The sequence below is a fragment of the Pelmatolapia mariae genome, linkage group LG17, assembly GCF_036321145.2.
Source record: "Pelmatolapia mariae isolate MD_Pm_ZW linkage group LG17, Pm_UMD_F_2, whole genome shotgun sequence".
NCBI classification, from domain to species: Eukaryota; Metazoa; Chordata; class Actinopteri; order Cichliformes; family Cichlidae; genus Pelmatolapia; species Pelmatolapia mariae.
In genome coordinates this window covers 27,564,172-27,578,388 of record NC_086242.1, presented here as the reverse complement: position 1 = coordinate 27,578,388, position 14,217 = coordinate 27,564,172, and the positions used below count along the sequence as shown (strand labels likewise).

The following is a 14,217-nucleotide window of genomic DNA, read 5'->3' as shown; positions in this document are numbered from 1 at the left end:
AAGCAGTGCTCCATGGATGGACTCATGTGACCTGTGACTCACAAGCACATACTATTGTGATGCTTTCTGGCTTGTGTGAATTTTCTGAGATGGATATAAGGCAGCGCCTACCAAAAACTTTGTGTCAGCTGTATAGAAAATTAATTTGCGTGGAGCCAACAGAGAATTCAGGATGACTAAGTTCCCCTAAACATTCTTCAGATGTCTTAAATGGACCTTTAAAATCTTAAATGCTTGTAGTGTAGTCATATCACCACATGAATTTCCAGCACATAATACCTTTCTAAAACAGAAATAGAAGAATCTCTTTATTGTCATTGTATGATATTATGGGTGGTGCTCCTGGGTGGTGCATCAAAACACATTTAGATTTCCCAGTAGGACTGTGTTGTTAAGCTCGTACTTCATAGGTTGACTAACTCTTTCTGGCTTTTTACTTATAAACAGAGTTAACAGTTGGCTGACAGGATAGATTAGCCAATTAAATGATTGTAGCTTATTTCCAGAAAATTACCCCCCAAAATACTAAAATCCCTCATGATTTGGTTTAGTGGGTATCAATAGGCCTCTGAACTTGTTTGCCACCTGCTTGCTAATCTGTAGAAATGAGAAGCATCACTCTTAATGACAAATGTCTTGAGATTAACAGTTACTTTTGTTGGTTAAAGTTTTGAAATGCTGAGTAAGGAAATTGCTCTGTGTGCCAGCCAATGATATTTCTGTTCTTTGATATTTCTATGACTCCACCAAAAATGTCACAAGTTCAATTTAAAAAGTGCTGTTAATAAGTCTTAAATTTGACTTGGTGGTGACCTTTGGGCACCCCGGGATTAGCACGGGGCTGTCTTCATCTCCAGAGAACTGAAGACGGCTCAATATTTCAGCTCACCCGACGGTACGCAACATGGCCAACCATTTCATTGCATGCAGACACACCAAGAAACTAATTACTGAATGTAGTGGAGCATTTCTAAGCTAACAGAAAGTCACAGGTATTTCACTGCGGGAGTATGTGTCAGTGAATATAGTATATATAGTGTTACATAATCAGATGGCATGAAATGTGTCTTCAAATTACTGCTAATGGTGTTATTGATCTTCCTAATGTGTAAACTAGCAGTTTTTGTCATATTAACTTTCTTCCAGTTGACTAAAGAACCTTTTTTTTATTAAAGAAATTCAACATCTGTGTAGATTTTTCAAGCTTTGCTTAGAGATATTTCTTTATGTTCAAGCTGTTTGACCACTGATTTTCAAAAGACATTTTTAGCGAACTAAGAACAGAAACTGTCTCATATTTGAAGAGGAATTATGACTAAAAATTCATTTTTCAACTTCCTGAATCTTGTCTGCTCACTATGACTCATTGCAGGCCTGCAGCATCCTATTTATACCAAAATTTGGCTTTCAGTCATAAAAAATGAAGTGGAGGCCCAAAACGGATGGCTCAAGTGGAGCTATTTTGTACATTATGTATGGTCAGCCAAACCGACATACCAGCCAGCATGCTGCTTTTGAGCCTGCCAGCTCCACACAGCTCTGCAATAGTTTACTGCCAGGCCTCGTTAACACAGCTGTCAGAGCAACTGTGAATCCTTTCTTTGTCTCTCTTCGATGTTTGGCAGCTCTCTGCAGTTCTGAATTGGTCCAAATGAACCTCACCTGAAAAATGTCCATTAGAATTAGAAAAAAATTAACAGTGAATAGAAAAACATAACAGGGCACTTATGTGTTCTCGTAGTTCAGAATGTGCTGCATTAGAAGTCGCTGAATGCTTCCAAGCCTCTTCGTCACCATTACAACATTCTCGTCTCCTCTCCTGTTTATTTTCAGTTCTGCTTGCATGTGAGATTTTTATTGATGACTTTAATAGGCGACGTCTGGAGCTTTTTTTTTTCTTCAATGTAAGTGTACTGCTGCCGACAAGGTGGAAACAACAGAGAGGAGCCAAATGTAGGAAAAGAAATGAGGCAGCTAGAAAATGTTTAGAACAAACAGCAGGATTCTGACTTAAACATCTGTGGACTTTCTGCCTCTCCCTCTCTTCTTCTTGTCCAAAATAATTGCCTCTTAATTGCTCTCCAGTACAGCTAAGCTTCTCCAGCACAAATGGCAAAATAAAATCTCATATCACCTTATCTAATTTAGACTTTGGCAAATCAAGAAACAAGGTTACCCAGCAGAAAACGAGCTGAGAAGAACATCTAAATAGTGATGACGATAAGTGAAAGCTGAAAAGTAGTCCTGTTAGGTTGTTGAAAACAAAATGTTTCTTTAAACTTTACTTTGGATAAACTTCCTCCTTCACACCTCTGCAGACTAATCAGACAAGCAGCAGGTTCAACTCCAGAACCTTTTTGTTATGAAGCAGCTGTGCTGCACACTGCACCACCGTGCTGCACTAGCATATTGCAGGAGTGCATGTTCACTGCACAAAGGAGCCAAAAAAAAAAAGCTCACCAACACATAACAAGACCGAGCGGCGAGAGAAATCTAATGTAAATAAAATGTATATAAATAGATTAAAAATGTTTTTAATTTCCATTTGGTAATACTAATTTGTGAAGTCACAACCAAATAAAGTGTCAGTCAGATGCTGTTTAAAAAAACAGATTCATGTTTGCACTTTTGAAACAAAGGCCTTTGAACACCAGCCCTGGGTAGACGTAGAATTAGGTTAATAGGGTATCAGACACAAAGTCATGCTTAACTTTGTCAAGTGTGCTAGTTACCAAGAAGTACAAAGGTAGAAATCTAACGTTCTGTAAAGGGAAAATTTCAGTGCCTCTGAAGCTGGTAAAGCCTTTTTCAAAGGTAAATATCTTCCTCACTTAATGAGGAATAAAGATTTTCTGTTTCTTGTCCGAGGGTCAGAAATGACCAGAAATTGCATGGATTCCTGTCACATAAGCTAACAGTCTAATTGCTTTTACTATACTTGGTGATCAAGCTTACTGCCAGATATACTCAGCCCTGCCAGTCCTGATGTTGGAGGCCAGTTGAGTTGGAATGCTGCAAATGTACATTTTTAAGCAGCTCTAAACCCTTGTAAATTTGTATGTTTCAAATTCCTTGACATGTATGAGCTCTGTTTTATAGTTAAGGTAGTGTTTTGTGTTGGTGTTATTTTTATGCTGCTGAAGAAACCCTGTTCACTTGTACATGTTTGTTTGTTTTTGTTTTTTTTTTTTCTATACTACCAAATTTCTGTGGATTACAAAGTATTTTGTTTATGTTTAGAAAGGAATTCTTTAGCAGTTTTAAAAAAACAAACAACAAAAGAAACCCACTGCTTGTGAACCAGCACACACCGGTGAAACACATGGATGGGGTTTGGCCATGGTGAACGTTTGGTCATGGAGCCTCGGTGACAAATGTGACCAAGCCATCAGCCAGACACACACAGTCAGCCAGTTTGTCTGCGTGCTTCTGGGACGCAGACAAACTGGCTGATTGACTGACTGACAGTCCGTCAGGGACTCTGGGGTTGTTGCCACTAAAATGTTGAAATTTGTGGTTTTTCATTGTTGTGTGAAAAGGAAGTCTCCCATTGACGCAGGAAGCGGAATAGCTACCGTGTTCCAAAAATGCACGATTCCCAGGGCCTATTCCCCGAGTCCCCATCCCCTGCTGGAGTCAAAACATCTCCGACTTTAGAAACCAGGGACACTGTATTTTTATTCTTATTCTTTTTTTTGCCTCGACGGTTCCAGGAAGTTAAGCAGGAGCTGCAGCTCTTCCTCAGGTCCTGGCTCGTGTGTTATCCGGACCCTGACCTAATGTTTAGGTTAGCTGTGACGTCATGAGATCTTCAGTGTGTGACACATGCAGAGGACACGCAAACTGGCAGTAGGGCAAGGAGGAGTGTGGAGACATGAAGCAGACCTTCAGTGCATGCGTGTGTCTTCTTTTGTTTAGTCCTATTAATTCAGCCATCTCCTGCATACACTCCCACGTCTCTGAGCTTTTGACCAAACCGGCATCTGGCCTCATTTTCTGCTGCTCAAGAGCAAGAGGCCAGTGACGTCCATACTGATTAGGCAATGGCATGTTTGAACTGGGTGTTTTTAGGAATACCTCGGTCTCTGCCTTGAGGCTTCTGTCTGTCAGAACGGACCCATATATTTATTTTCAGAACGCTCCCCCTTCACTTTGCCTCCCGCTCCCTCTGCTGTCAAGCTCTGCTAACAGCCAGCATCAGAACAACAGAGGGAGGACAGAGATATGAAGAGAAGGAAACGGAGAGGTGTACTGCCCTTTTTTGCCATCCGTTTCTATCCTGTCTTCATTCTTTAGGTGTCTGCTTGTCACATATTTGAGTTGCTTCACAAGTGTGTATGAGAAAGTCTTCTAAACCCTCTCCAACTCTCTTCTGCTCTGTCAATAAACCCACACTGCAGCTCTCACCACCCAGCTGCCCACTTCTTTATTTATATACTGGGGTAGCCCCGCTGCTCTCTCTCCCTTTTTTTTTTTTCTCCTTTTCTCCCCTCGTTCCTTTTTAAAAAAAAATAAAAAAATTCCCTCTCCCGCATAAAGCTCTTCTTGCTAAGTGATTGATACAAACCATCAGAGAGTTCCTGCTCCCCACCACGCTCCCAGTACAGTCATTTTTGGTATACAGACCTCAAGCTCTGCTCTTCCCAAAATTGGAAACATTTTAAGATTCACATTACCTCCAGGTCAAAGGGCTCCAAATGTCCCAAGACCACCACACTTTGTTGTTGATGGCTTTGGTTAGGTGAATTGATCCAATACAGTCGTTCGCTGGGACAAGGTCAGGTCCTTGTTGCGTGGGAACAACCATGGGGGTGTGTGGCTTCAGTAACAGCATCTGTGGGTGGAGAACCAAGGCGGTTATCTGCCATCTACCGCGGGGGTAGGGCATGTTTATTTGTTTTACCTTTGGTTCCTGAAATTGAAAATGTTCCTGGGGATTGGTTACTCTGCAGCGTTGGGAACGTAAAACCAGTCTTACATTTCTCACCCCTCTATGCTTTAAGTTATGATTTTTGCATTTTGTGAAATAAGCTAACAGTGATTTATTTATTGCAGCTATCCACCAGAAGCTGGAATCTGATGGCACAGAGAAAGTGGAGGGATCAATGACTCAGCGGCTAGAAAACATCCTCAACAGTAAGTGTTCAATCAGTGTGCAGACGAAAACTCCACAAGGGCTTTTCAACGGAGCACTGTGATGCTTTTTGAGGGGGTGTTTTAATTTAGAAATCTTAATAATACAATAAAAGTTCCAGAATTTAACAAAATCTCAGTGACACGGGGCTTTGGTAATACTGCCCAGGAATAGCCTACATTAAAATACAAATCAAAAAGAGAATGAGTATGCGACGAGCCAGTGCAGTGCTGTAGATCATCCACCTTCAGCATCCAGGAGTTGTCGCAGACTCTGATGCACTGTGCCGTCAGACCAAACACGTCTACATTGTTTCACCGTTGCAGATTGTTCTGTTTTTAGCGTGCAGATCCTGCGTGTGCGTGCACGTGTGTCCGCCATTTCATGTCATACATGATAATGGGACTGCTCTAATGGAGGGTCAAGAAGCCAGTCCTTTCCCCTTTTCTAGTATAAATAAACCTCGTAGCCGGACATAGCTTTCATCCCAGACTTGAGGGCCCATGGCCCAGTGGGTCCAGTCTATCGTTCACCCCCAAAAACCAAGAGATTCAAACTACCATAGGCGCCAGTCAGACTATCACGAAATAGTCTTGTGAAATGTCACAGCTAAGATTGGTGAGGGAAAAATGTTAGATGTTCCCCTGTTTGGTCTCGTGCTGTTTTTCCTTCAGGGATTTTGTTTTGCGGGTGGAGTTTTGTTTTGATTAGAAGAACTCGAGTGTTTTTTTCTATTTGACGGCACATCCAAGGCCACCCACGAAGTAAGTCAGCTGTGCAAAGGTCCCACCAAGCAGCCTGACTAAGAGATAGCCGTCACTTTCTCCTTAGCAGCTCAGTCTCTGCTCCTGCTCCTCTCTCTGTGTCAAATAACATCCAGAGCGGGAAGAAAACCAGAGACCAGCAATAAGAGGGAAATGTGGTATCAGCATTTATTTATATAGGATCCTAGTTTCTCATTTTCTCCAGCCTCCTTCACTCTCTCTCACTCTTTCTCACTTTGTCTTTCTTGTAGGAGCGAGCAATACTGCCGATACTCTCTTCCAGGAGGTCTTGGGCCGGAAAGACAAAGCTGACTCCACACGCAATGCACTCAACGTCCTGCAGCGTTTCAAGTTTCTCTTCAACCTGCCACTCAATATTGAACGGAATATTCAGAAGGTACTTAACCCTGTTTTCAGGTGTTAATGGGCACATTTTAACCTAAACCACAATCATTTCCTAAACCAAGTACTCTTTAGTTCTTAAACCTAACTAGTGAGAGAAAGAGAAGGTAAAAAGCCTGTGTGGACAATGTGAAACATCAAAACAAGTGCAAAAAATACACAGCTCTAAACAGGACGTGAACCATCCTCTGGGTGATAACCCACCTTTCCTCAGATTGTCTGCCCTCAGCACCAACTTTTGTTTGTTGTTGAGTTATGGATTAGATGAAAATCTGTTTTGTAGTCTGCACCTGAAAACTTTGGGCAATGTTTAGGATTGGTTATTTGTTATACCATTCATTTAATCCTGTTTCAGTTAATGTAGCTATCAAAACGTAACAGTCCTGTGACTTATTATTGTTTAGTTGGTGGAAGAATAAAAACTAATGCCCCCCATGAGATGTGCTACCTCATTTCACTTCACTTAAGCTATTTCCTCACATGCAGCCCTCATCAGCTGAGCTGGATGTGGAAACACAAGCGCCTGACTTACTGGGAGTTTAAGCTTCAGTGGAAAATGTATGCCATAGCAACATCATCACCACAAACTCCTCTAAAACCCTACAGCGTAACCTAACGTGCACCTCTCTAGAAATGTAACTACACGTTGGGTCCAGGCAGTGCACAGCTCTTGGGATTAGCCTGTTCACCAACATCATTCTTCCTGTGCATTTCCATCTGCATTTTTTTTTCATATATCAGTGAGAGAAACACAGTCACCATCTCGATTTAAAAAACTCAATATTAAAAAAATGTGGGGGCTTACAAATGTTAGCAAATTCCTGGAGGGAGATTGCTGAAACTATCAGAATATATGTGAGGAAATGTACACAAGCACAGGCGTGAATGCTGCCAACGACACGGTGCACTCACATGGGTTACATCATAGGCACTATGAGGATTCATCAGGACGTAGTTGAATCAGACATTAAATGATCTTAAAGCTGCCAGCTGTCAGCACATCTGGAGATAGAGAAGGTGAATTTCAGGAGAAGTCGCAGGAAGCCAGTGGGCTGAAGATTTTTCTCCCTTAGCCTCTAATCAGGCAGTTCCCATTTCTAAAACAAACAGAGTACTTGGCACAGTGGTGCAGTGGTTAGAATTGTCACCTCACAGCACTCACACTCTGTGGAGTTTCCATGTTCTTCCTGTGCCTGGATTTGGATTGGATTTGGTGTGGATGTGACAAGAATAAAGCAGGGAATAGCATAAAGTGCTGTAATAATGTGTGAGTAAATGCTGCTTGTAGAATAAAGAGCTTTGAATGATTAGCAAGAGTAGAAACGGTGCTTCATTTTCACTAGTAAGTGTGGGACTACAGCACAGTGCGCCCTGCTGTTTTCTAAATGAAAGAAAGGACAGTTTGGGACATTGTCCTGATTTGGTTCTCCCAAAAAGTTTGAGTTGAGTTTCTGTGGAAATTTCTGTAGTAGGCAGCACATAAGCATATAAATATGTAGAGCAAAACAATGGCTCTTCTTAACAGTTGAAGCCACATAATGGCACAAAGTACACAATTTTTTTTCCTCTAGTTCCTGATTTCCATTTTTTTTGTATAAGCAAAGGTGTTAATTAAAGCAGTTTTGATCTTTACAAATGTTTATTATTATTATTATTGTTATTATTATTATTATTATTATTATTATTATTGGGGTGTATAGGTGTCCGAATCTGATTTATAAACTCTCCACAGGCTTTAACACGCAGCTTAAATGAGTGTCAACCAGAGGGTGGAGCTAGAGAGGCTTAAATGCAAAGTGTGTCTCATGATTGATGAGTTAAAAAACTGTACATTATGAAATGAACTATTTTTTCTTTCCAGGGAGATTACGATGTGGTGATCAATGACTATGAGAAAGCAAAGTCTCTCTTTGGCAATACTGAGGTCCCTGTTTTCAAAAAAGGTAAACTGCTTTAACTTCAACAATTGCATGAAGATCATGGCTTTTTCTAAACTGATTGTTATGGTGATTACCAATGTTTTGACTCTACTTTTCTGCAGTGTACGCTGAGGTTGAGACGAGGATTGGAGCTCTACGGAGTCTCTTGTTGGAGAAACTGCTGCAAACTCCATCTACGCTTCACGACCAGAAAAGATACATCAGGTCTCTTTACAATTCTATGACCCTGTTCAAGTTTGGATATTTTTCTTTACACGTCTACTCTGTCAGCATCCAGCAGAAAGTCATGACAAGTCCCTCCACTCCCTTTGGTTTCTTTGATGTCTGCTTGTGTCATCGTTTACCAGAACTTCAACCTCCTCCCCCCACCCTCTTTCTTTTTTTCCCCTCTCACTTTCCTCAGTTCACCAATCATATTTCTGTTGTCTGGCTCTCTTATTTCTGCTTCTATTTTTCTCTCCCCCTGTCTTTCTTTTCCTTCTTTTTTTTCCACTTCATCCATCTGTCCATTCATACTTGTGGTCTTTGCCTATTTATTATTGTGAAGACCAACCTGTCAGGATCACAGAGACCAGCTCTCAACCACATGGCAAATGGCAACATCTTTCATCCTGGTACATTAGGCACAGCTCTGAACGCCCACTCAGCTCCTGTTTACTCTTCACGTGGATGGTGGAAGCTGTGTGTGTGTGTGTGTGTGTGTGTGTGTGTGTGTGTGTGTGTGTGTGTGTGTGTGTGTGTGTGTGTGTGTGTGTGTGAGTGGGAGTGCGAGTGCGAGTGTGTGCGCTTGTTTTGTTCTTGTTTCTCAAACATTTGAAAGATACCCTCTAATGAGAAACAAATGAACGGCTGGTTTTTAGAGTGACAGCAGAGGGGGTCAGGCCACAGCTTTGGGGGTGAATCATCTGATATCTTAACTTAAAAGAGCCTAGCTATTCAAACCCCCCTTTGTTTTAATAGAGGATGATAAGAACACATGTTGGTGCTCGCAAGGTCACTCTGTCAGAATAAAATTGTAGCCTTTTTGGGGGGGGGGGGGGGGGGGGGGGGGGGTTTACCCTGATTTTAAAAGAACAAGAGCATTAATTAATTTATATATATGTATGTGTGTGTGTATATATATATATATATATATATATATATATATATATATATATATATATATATATATATATATATATATATATATATATATATATATATATATATATATATATATATATATATATATATACATATATATATATATATATATATATATATATATATATATATATATATATATATATATACATATATACATATATACATATATATATATATATATATATATATATATATATATACATATATATATATATATATACATATATATATATATATATATATATATATATATATATATATATATATATATATATATATATATATATACATATATATATATATATATACATACATACATATATATATTTCTGGACTCTACCAGAGTTGCTTTGCATGATTCAGAGTTCAAAATGTTCCTCAATTATCTTATACTGAGCCTTTGCCCAGCCTCTCAGTTCATCCTGTCTTTGAAAGAAGCTTGTTTTAGCTTCTGATGCGGTGCCCCATGTCAAGAGAAGGTTTGTACATTAGGTGGGCGGGGCTTTCTGTTAACAGCCAGACCTCTACTCTTATTGATGTCATATAGAATCAAGAAATGAAGCATTTAGAGCAGAGGACAGCTTTTGTCTCTGAGGGATTACTGAGTGTCATTATCTTGACACTTGGACCGTGTTTAATATGAGCATCCACCATCCAGGAAAATCAGAATTGCATATCATAAAAAAATCTTTTTTATAAATGTCATGATGGCGTCATTGTGAATTTTTTTTATTATAATAATGGATTGGATTTATATAGCACTTTTCAAGGCACCCAAAGCGCTTCACAATGCCACTATTCATTCACTCTCACATTCACACACTGGTGGAGGCAAGCTACAGTTGTAGCCACAGCTGCCCTGGGGCAGACTGACAGAAGCGAGGCTGCCATATCGCGTCATCGGCCCCTCTATCCATCACCATTATGATAGTCGAGAAGTAAAAAACAGATAATGTGACAGTCATATCTTACGCTTAGTGCTTCAAACAGCTTTTCATTTAAATGCAACTTTCCCTTTCTTCCTGCTTGGTGAGGAGTTTGTGGTGGAATTTTTTTTTTAAAGAATTGTGATTTGAATTAGCCGTCCTCTACACTTTATGCAAAAAGACAAAGTGCAGTAAAACCTAATGGGGATTTTAGGCTGACATTAGTGGGCTGTCCTGCCCCGACTTCAGCCAGAGCTTTTATTGTTTTTGGCCACTCTTTTTTTGTCTGACCTTTGATTTGTCACCCATTTAAGTGTGGATTTTAATTTTGTTGATCTTTTTGTCCCATCTCATCTTCCATCTCCCTGTCCCATGCTTTTGTAGGTACCTGTCTGACCTACACGCTCCAGGAGATCCAGCATGGCAGTGCATCTACGCTCAGCACAAGTGGATCCTGCAGCTGATGCAGAACTGCAGAGATGAGTTCATCAGTGGCCAGAGAGGTGACTAAAAATGCACATTTGTCTGAGTTGACTCGTTTTGCACATGTAGTGAAAAGCCCCTATTTAGCATTTCCAATCAGGCAGCTGGTGGATGTCATGAGCTGAGGGAAGAGAGCGGTGTCTCAGTCGTTCCAGAGCTCTGCCTACATTCCCTGCTCCTTTGCCGGCCTCCTTCACCCCAGCCTGTGCTGCTTGCTTGAGGCCTGTGTGTTTATTTTTTCATGAATGTATGAATAAGATGAAAGTGATGGAGCATTGGCTTTGGATTTAGGTTTCAGCGCTTGACATGTTACTGCACACACACAAACCCGCTTTCTCACTCACACACACAGCTTCACAGATGGATTGGAACAATTAACCCCAATTAAGCTGTTCCTCTGTTAAATCAGCCAGCAGAAAAATGTGGATCTGAAACCGTCCACTCAGGAAGACCAGTGATTCGCCAGCCCTTCTTAGACACATGCGTGCACACTCACACTGAGGCACCCGCACAAATGCATTGTGGGGTGGGTGGCTGCTTCACATAGCACAGCTGGAACATAAACATGTCTAATGCTAAAAGTAACAGTGGTTTCCGGGGCTCAGGCTTGATGGATCTGGGGATTGGTTCGTTCCCCACTTTCCACATTTAAATTTCATCTTGATGATTATGTCAGGGATGGCCCCTTTTACTTCACACTTACATTCCACTGCAGAGCAACATGTGGTGGAGAGGGAGTCTGAAATCTCATCCAACCCAACTGTGCAGAAAATTGCTAGTTTGCAAAAAAAAAAAAAAAAGAGCACAGAAACACACATGCTGGCATGGACATGTATGGTAACTTATTGATAAAGTCCTCATACCTCAAAGCAGCACATCAATTGTCAGTGTCATTTTTTTAAAAACCAGGCTGTAAACAAGCTTCTTAGTGATGTTAGTGAAGTTGGGCCTTTTAATATTGAGTCTGTAGGATGGCTTGCTTATTGAACCAGCCTCAAGTGGTGATTCCAGGAACTGCATTTTTGGAGCCGAACTTTGAGAGTGATGTCTGTTCTTGAGGTAACATCATTTAACATACCGTCTGCCTCTGAGAGGACAGTAGTTACAGTCAGCATGTGACCAAAATGACCTACATTTAACTGTGCAGTCTTCTCATAGATGTGCACAATTCTGTTGAGAGTTGGTTGAGAGCCTCCTGCAAACCCAATTTTTTGTCCAACCTGCATTCTTTAAATCCGTTTTTACGTTGCCTAGAAAAGACTTGTATGTCTGCTTGTTCCTAGTCCACTGCGAATGGAATCAGTGAAATTACATGCAGCACTTGTGTGCGATCAGTTAGGGTTTGTATTTTTGGGGGAACAGATTTATATTGAAGATTTTGAAATTCCAGAAAAAAGGTCTTTACCTCAGCTTTTACAGGTAATCCCACTGACACCCAGTGTAACAACCTTTGATAAGTTGGGGGTTCATTTGGTCACAGTATCACCTGCAATTCAGACTGTGGCTGCTGAATGCCTAACACCTTACAAGCCCGGGGATATATTGAGGTTTGGTTAGGGTGCCAGCAAAGCACACGGTCCAAACAAGTGGAAAGCCAAGAGCACCACTACTGTGAAAAAACACTCCGTTGTGTTTAAACAAATTACCCATGCTGTCATTCTTCTGGTGAGCACAGTGTTCACACAGACATGCTGAAAGGTACACGCAATCTTTCCTGTTTTTCTCTCTGCTCTTGTTCTTTGTTACAGCTGTCTCCTGTCTTCTCTGTTGTCACACAGCGCGCCTCTTCCCCTCACATACACCTCTGGCAGATATTCAGCATCTCTGGTCTTCTCTGCTCACTTCTGACCCAAGTGTGAAACCCGTGCCTCCACCCAGGCAATGCTTCAGCAGCCATCATTATAAAAACCACATCCACTGCATTCCCCCAGCTTCACTCTTCCTCTCCTTCCTTCCCACCCTTACCCTTCCTTCTGTATAGGACCCCCCCCCCTCAATGGTACCTCACAGCTACCCACTCTTCTGGTGGCCTCCTCTTCCCTTCATATAGATGCATTCACTAGCTTTTCTTATGCTATTGTCAGCATCACACGTGGCAGAGATTATTCCGCTGTAAGCATCAGGCATATTTGCGGTAACTGGTGTCATTTTCTCTTTGGACTGTTGTTCCTAGTCAGGAATATAAGGCCAGAGGTCGTTCTGGTGTAGTCACGATTCCATTAATTACCCCATAAAATGCCTTAAATGTGAAATAAAACCATCCATCTTTGTTAGAAACAAAGGCCTGAAAGCTGAAGTTTTTTTGTGAGGGAGCATAGCAAGTTGCTTCCGTATGTCTAAACACTCCCATCGTGCCCCAGTGTTGCAATCTGACTCTGCCCGATCCAATTAGAAGCTGCAGTATTTTTATTTCTCGAGCGGCGCTTCTTCTGCCAATGTCAACACAATTAACAGGAGTTTTTTTCCTCTGGAAAAATAGGTTTTCAGTGAGTAGTTAGTGGGAATTCACTGTTCAGACACTTTGACGGTGTGTTTGGGATTTTATGCTGCAGAAATGCTGCTGTAAGAGCAATGCCGTGATAATACTGGTTAACGTCTGACAGGTGTTTGCGTGGTCGTATTGACTGATTGATTCATTAGGGAACTTTTTTACTTGTATTCAGAAATTTTGTGATGATTGACATCATGTACATAAAGCCTGGAATTTCAAAACTTTAAGTCACAGATTATTAATAATAGTGATTTTATTGTTAGTCCCATCTTTACTTTTCCTGACAAGATGTCCTGTGGTTTGTGTGCACATAAAATCTGGGTGAAACACTGGGGCGTTTTTCAAGAGAAGAGTGGTGAAGCTTTTGTATTCTGTAGCGTGGGAATAAGGTTTGTGTCCTCTTAGACAGAAAGCAGGTATGTGTGCGTGTGGTCAAGGTCAGTGACCCCTCTGGAAGAGGAACCCATCCAGCCTGCAGAGAAGCCCCAGACCCGATGAGGAAGTGTGTATAGATGACACACATTGTCTCAGTTTATTCAACACGCATACACAGAGGCTTCTATAGTTTCCCCCTGTAAATTTGAGCAAGAAGCAGTGCAGCAGCATAGTAAATCCTTTGAACGTACAGAGCAGCAAAACACATGCAGTCCTCAGAATGCAAGTGCTTGTCCATTCTGAGGATTCGGCGGCCACCTGGGTCAACAGCAGCTCTCATCCCTGTAAAAAGACAGGAAAACTTCACAGAGACAGAGCCTGCAATGCACCATATGGTGTGTGTGTGTGTGTGTGTGTGTGTGTGTGTGTGTGTGTGTGTGTGTGTGTGTGTGTGTGTGTGTGTGTGTGTGTGTGTGTGTGTATTTGCGATATAAGAAAGCCTCGTCTGTTTACAGATAGTCTGACTCAAATGAGAATTTCCTTACATTTTCTGGCC

General features: G+C 41.2%; 1 protein-coding gene across 1 annotated transcript in view; it reads left to right on the top strand.

The window, feature by feature from the left end:
* The window catches only part of exoc2 (exocyst complex component 2), a 48,681-nt gene that overhangs the window by 19,010 nt on the left and 15,454 nt on the right, over positions 1-14,217 (top strand). Inside the window, exons 7-11 of the mRNA XM_063501403.1 lie at positions 5,056-5,136; positions 6,150-6,295; positions 8,162-8,243; positions 8,342-8,444; positions 10,697-10,815. Coding sequence (XP_063357473.1) covers positions 5,056-5,136; positions 6,150-6,295; positions 8,162-8,243; positions 8,342-8,444; positions 10,697-10,815 — 531 coding nt within the window. The remainder of the gene's footprint in view (positions 1-5,055; positions 5,137-6,149; positions 6,296-8,161; positions 8,244-8,341; positions 8,445-10,696; positions 10,816-14,217) is intronic.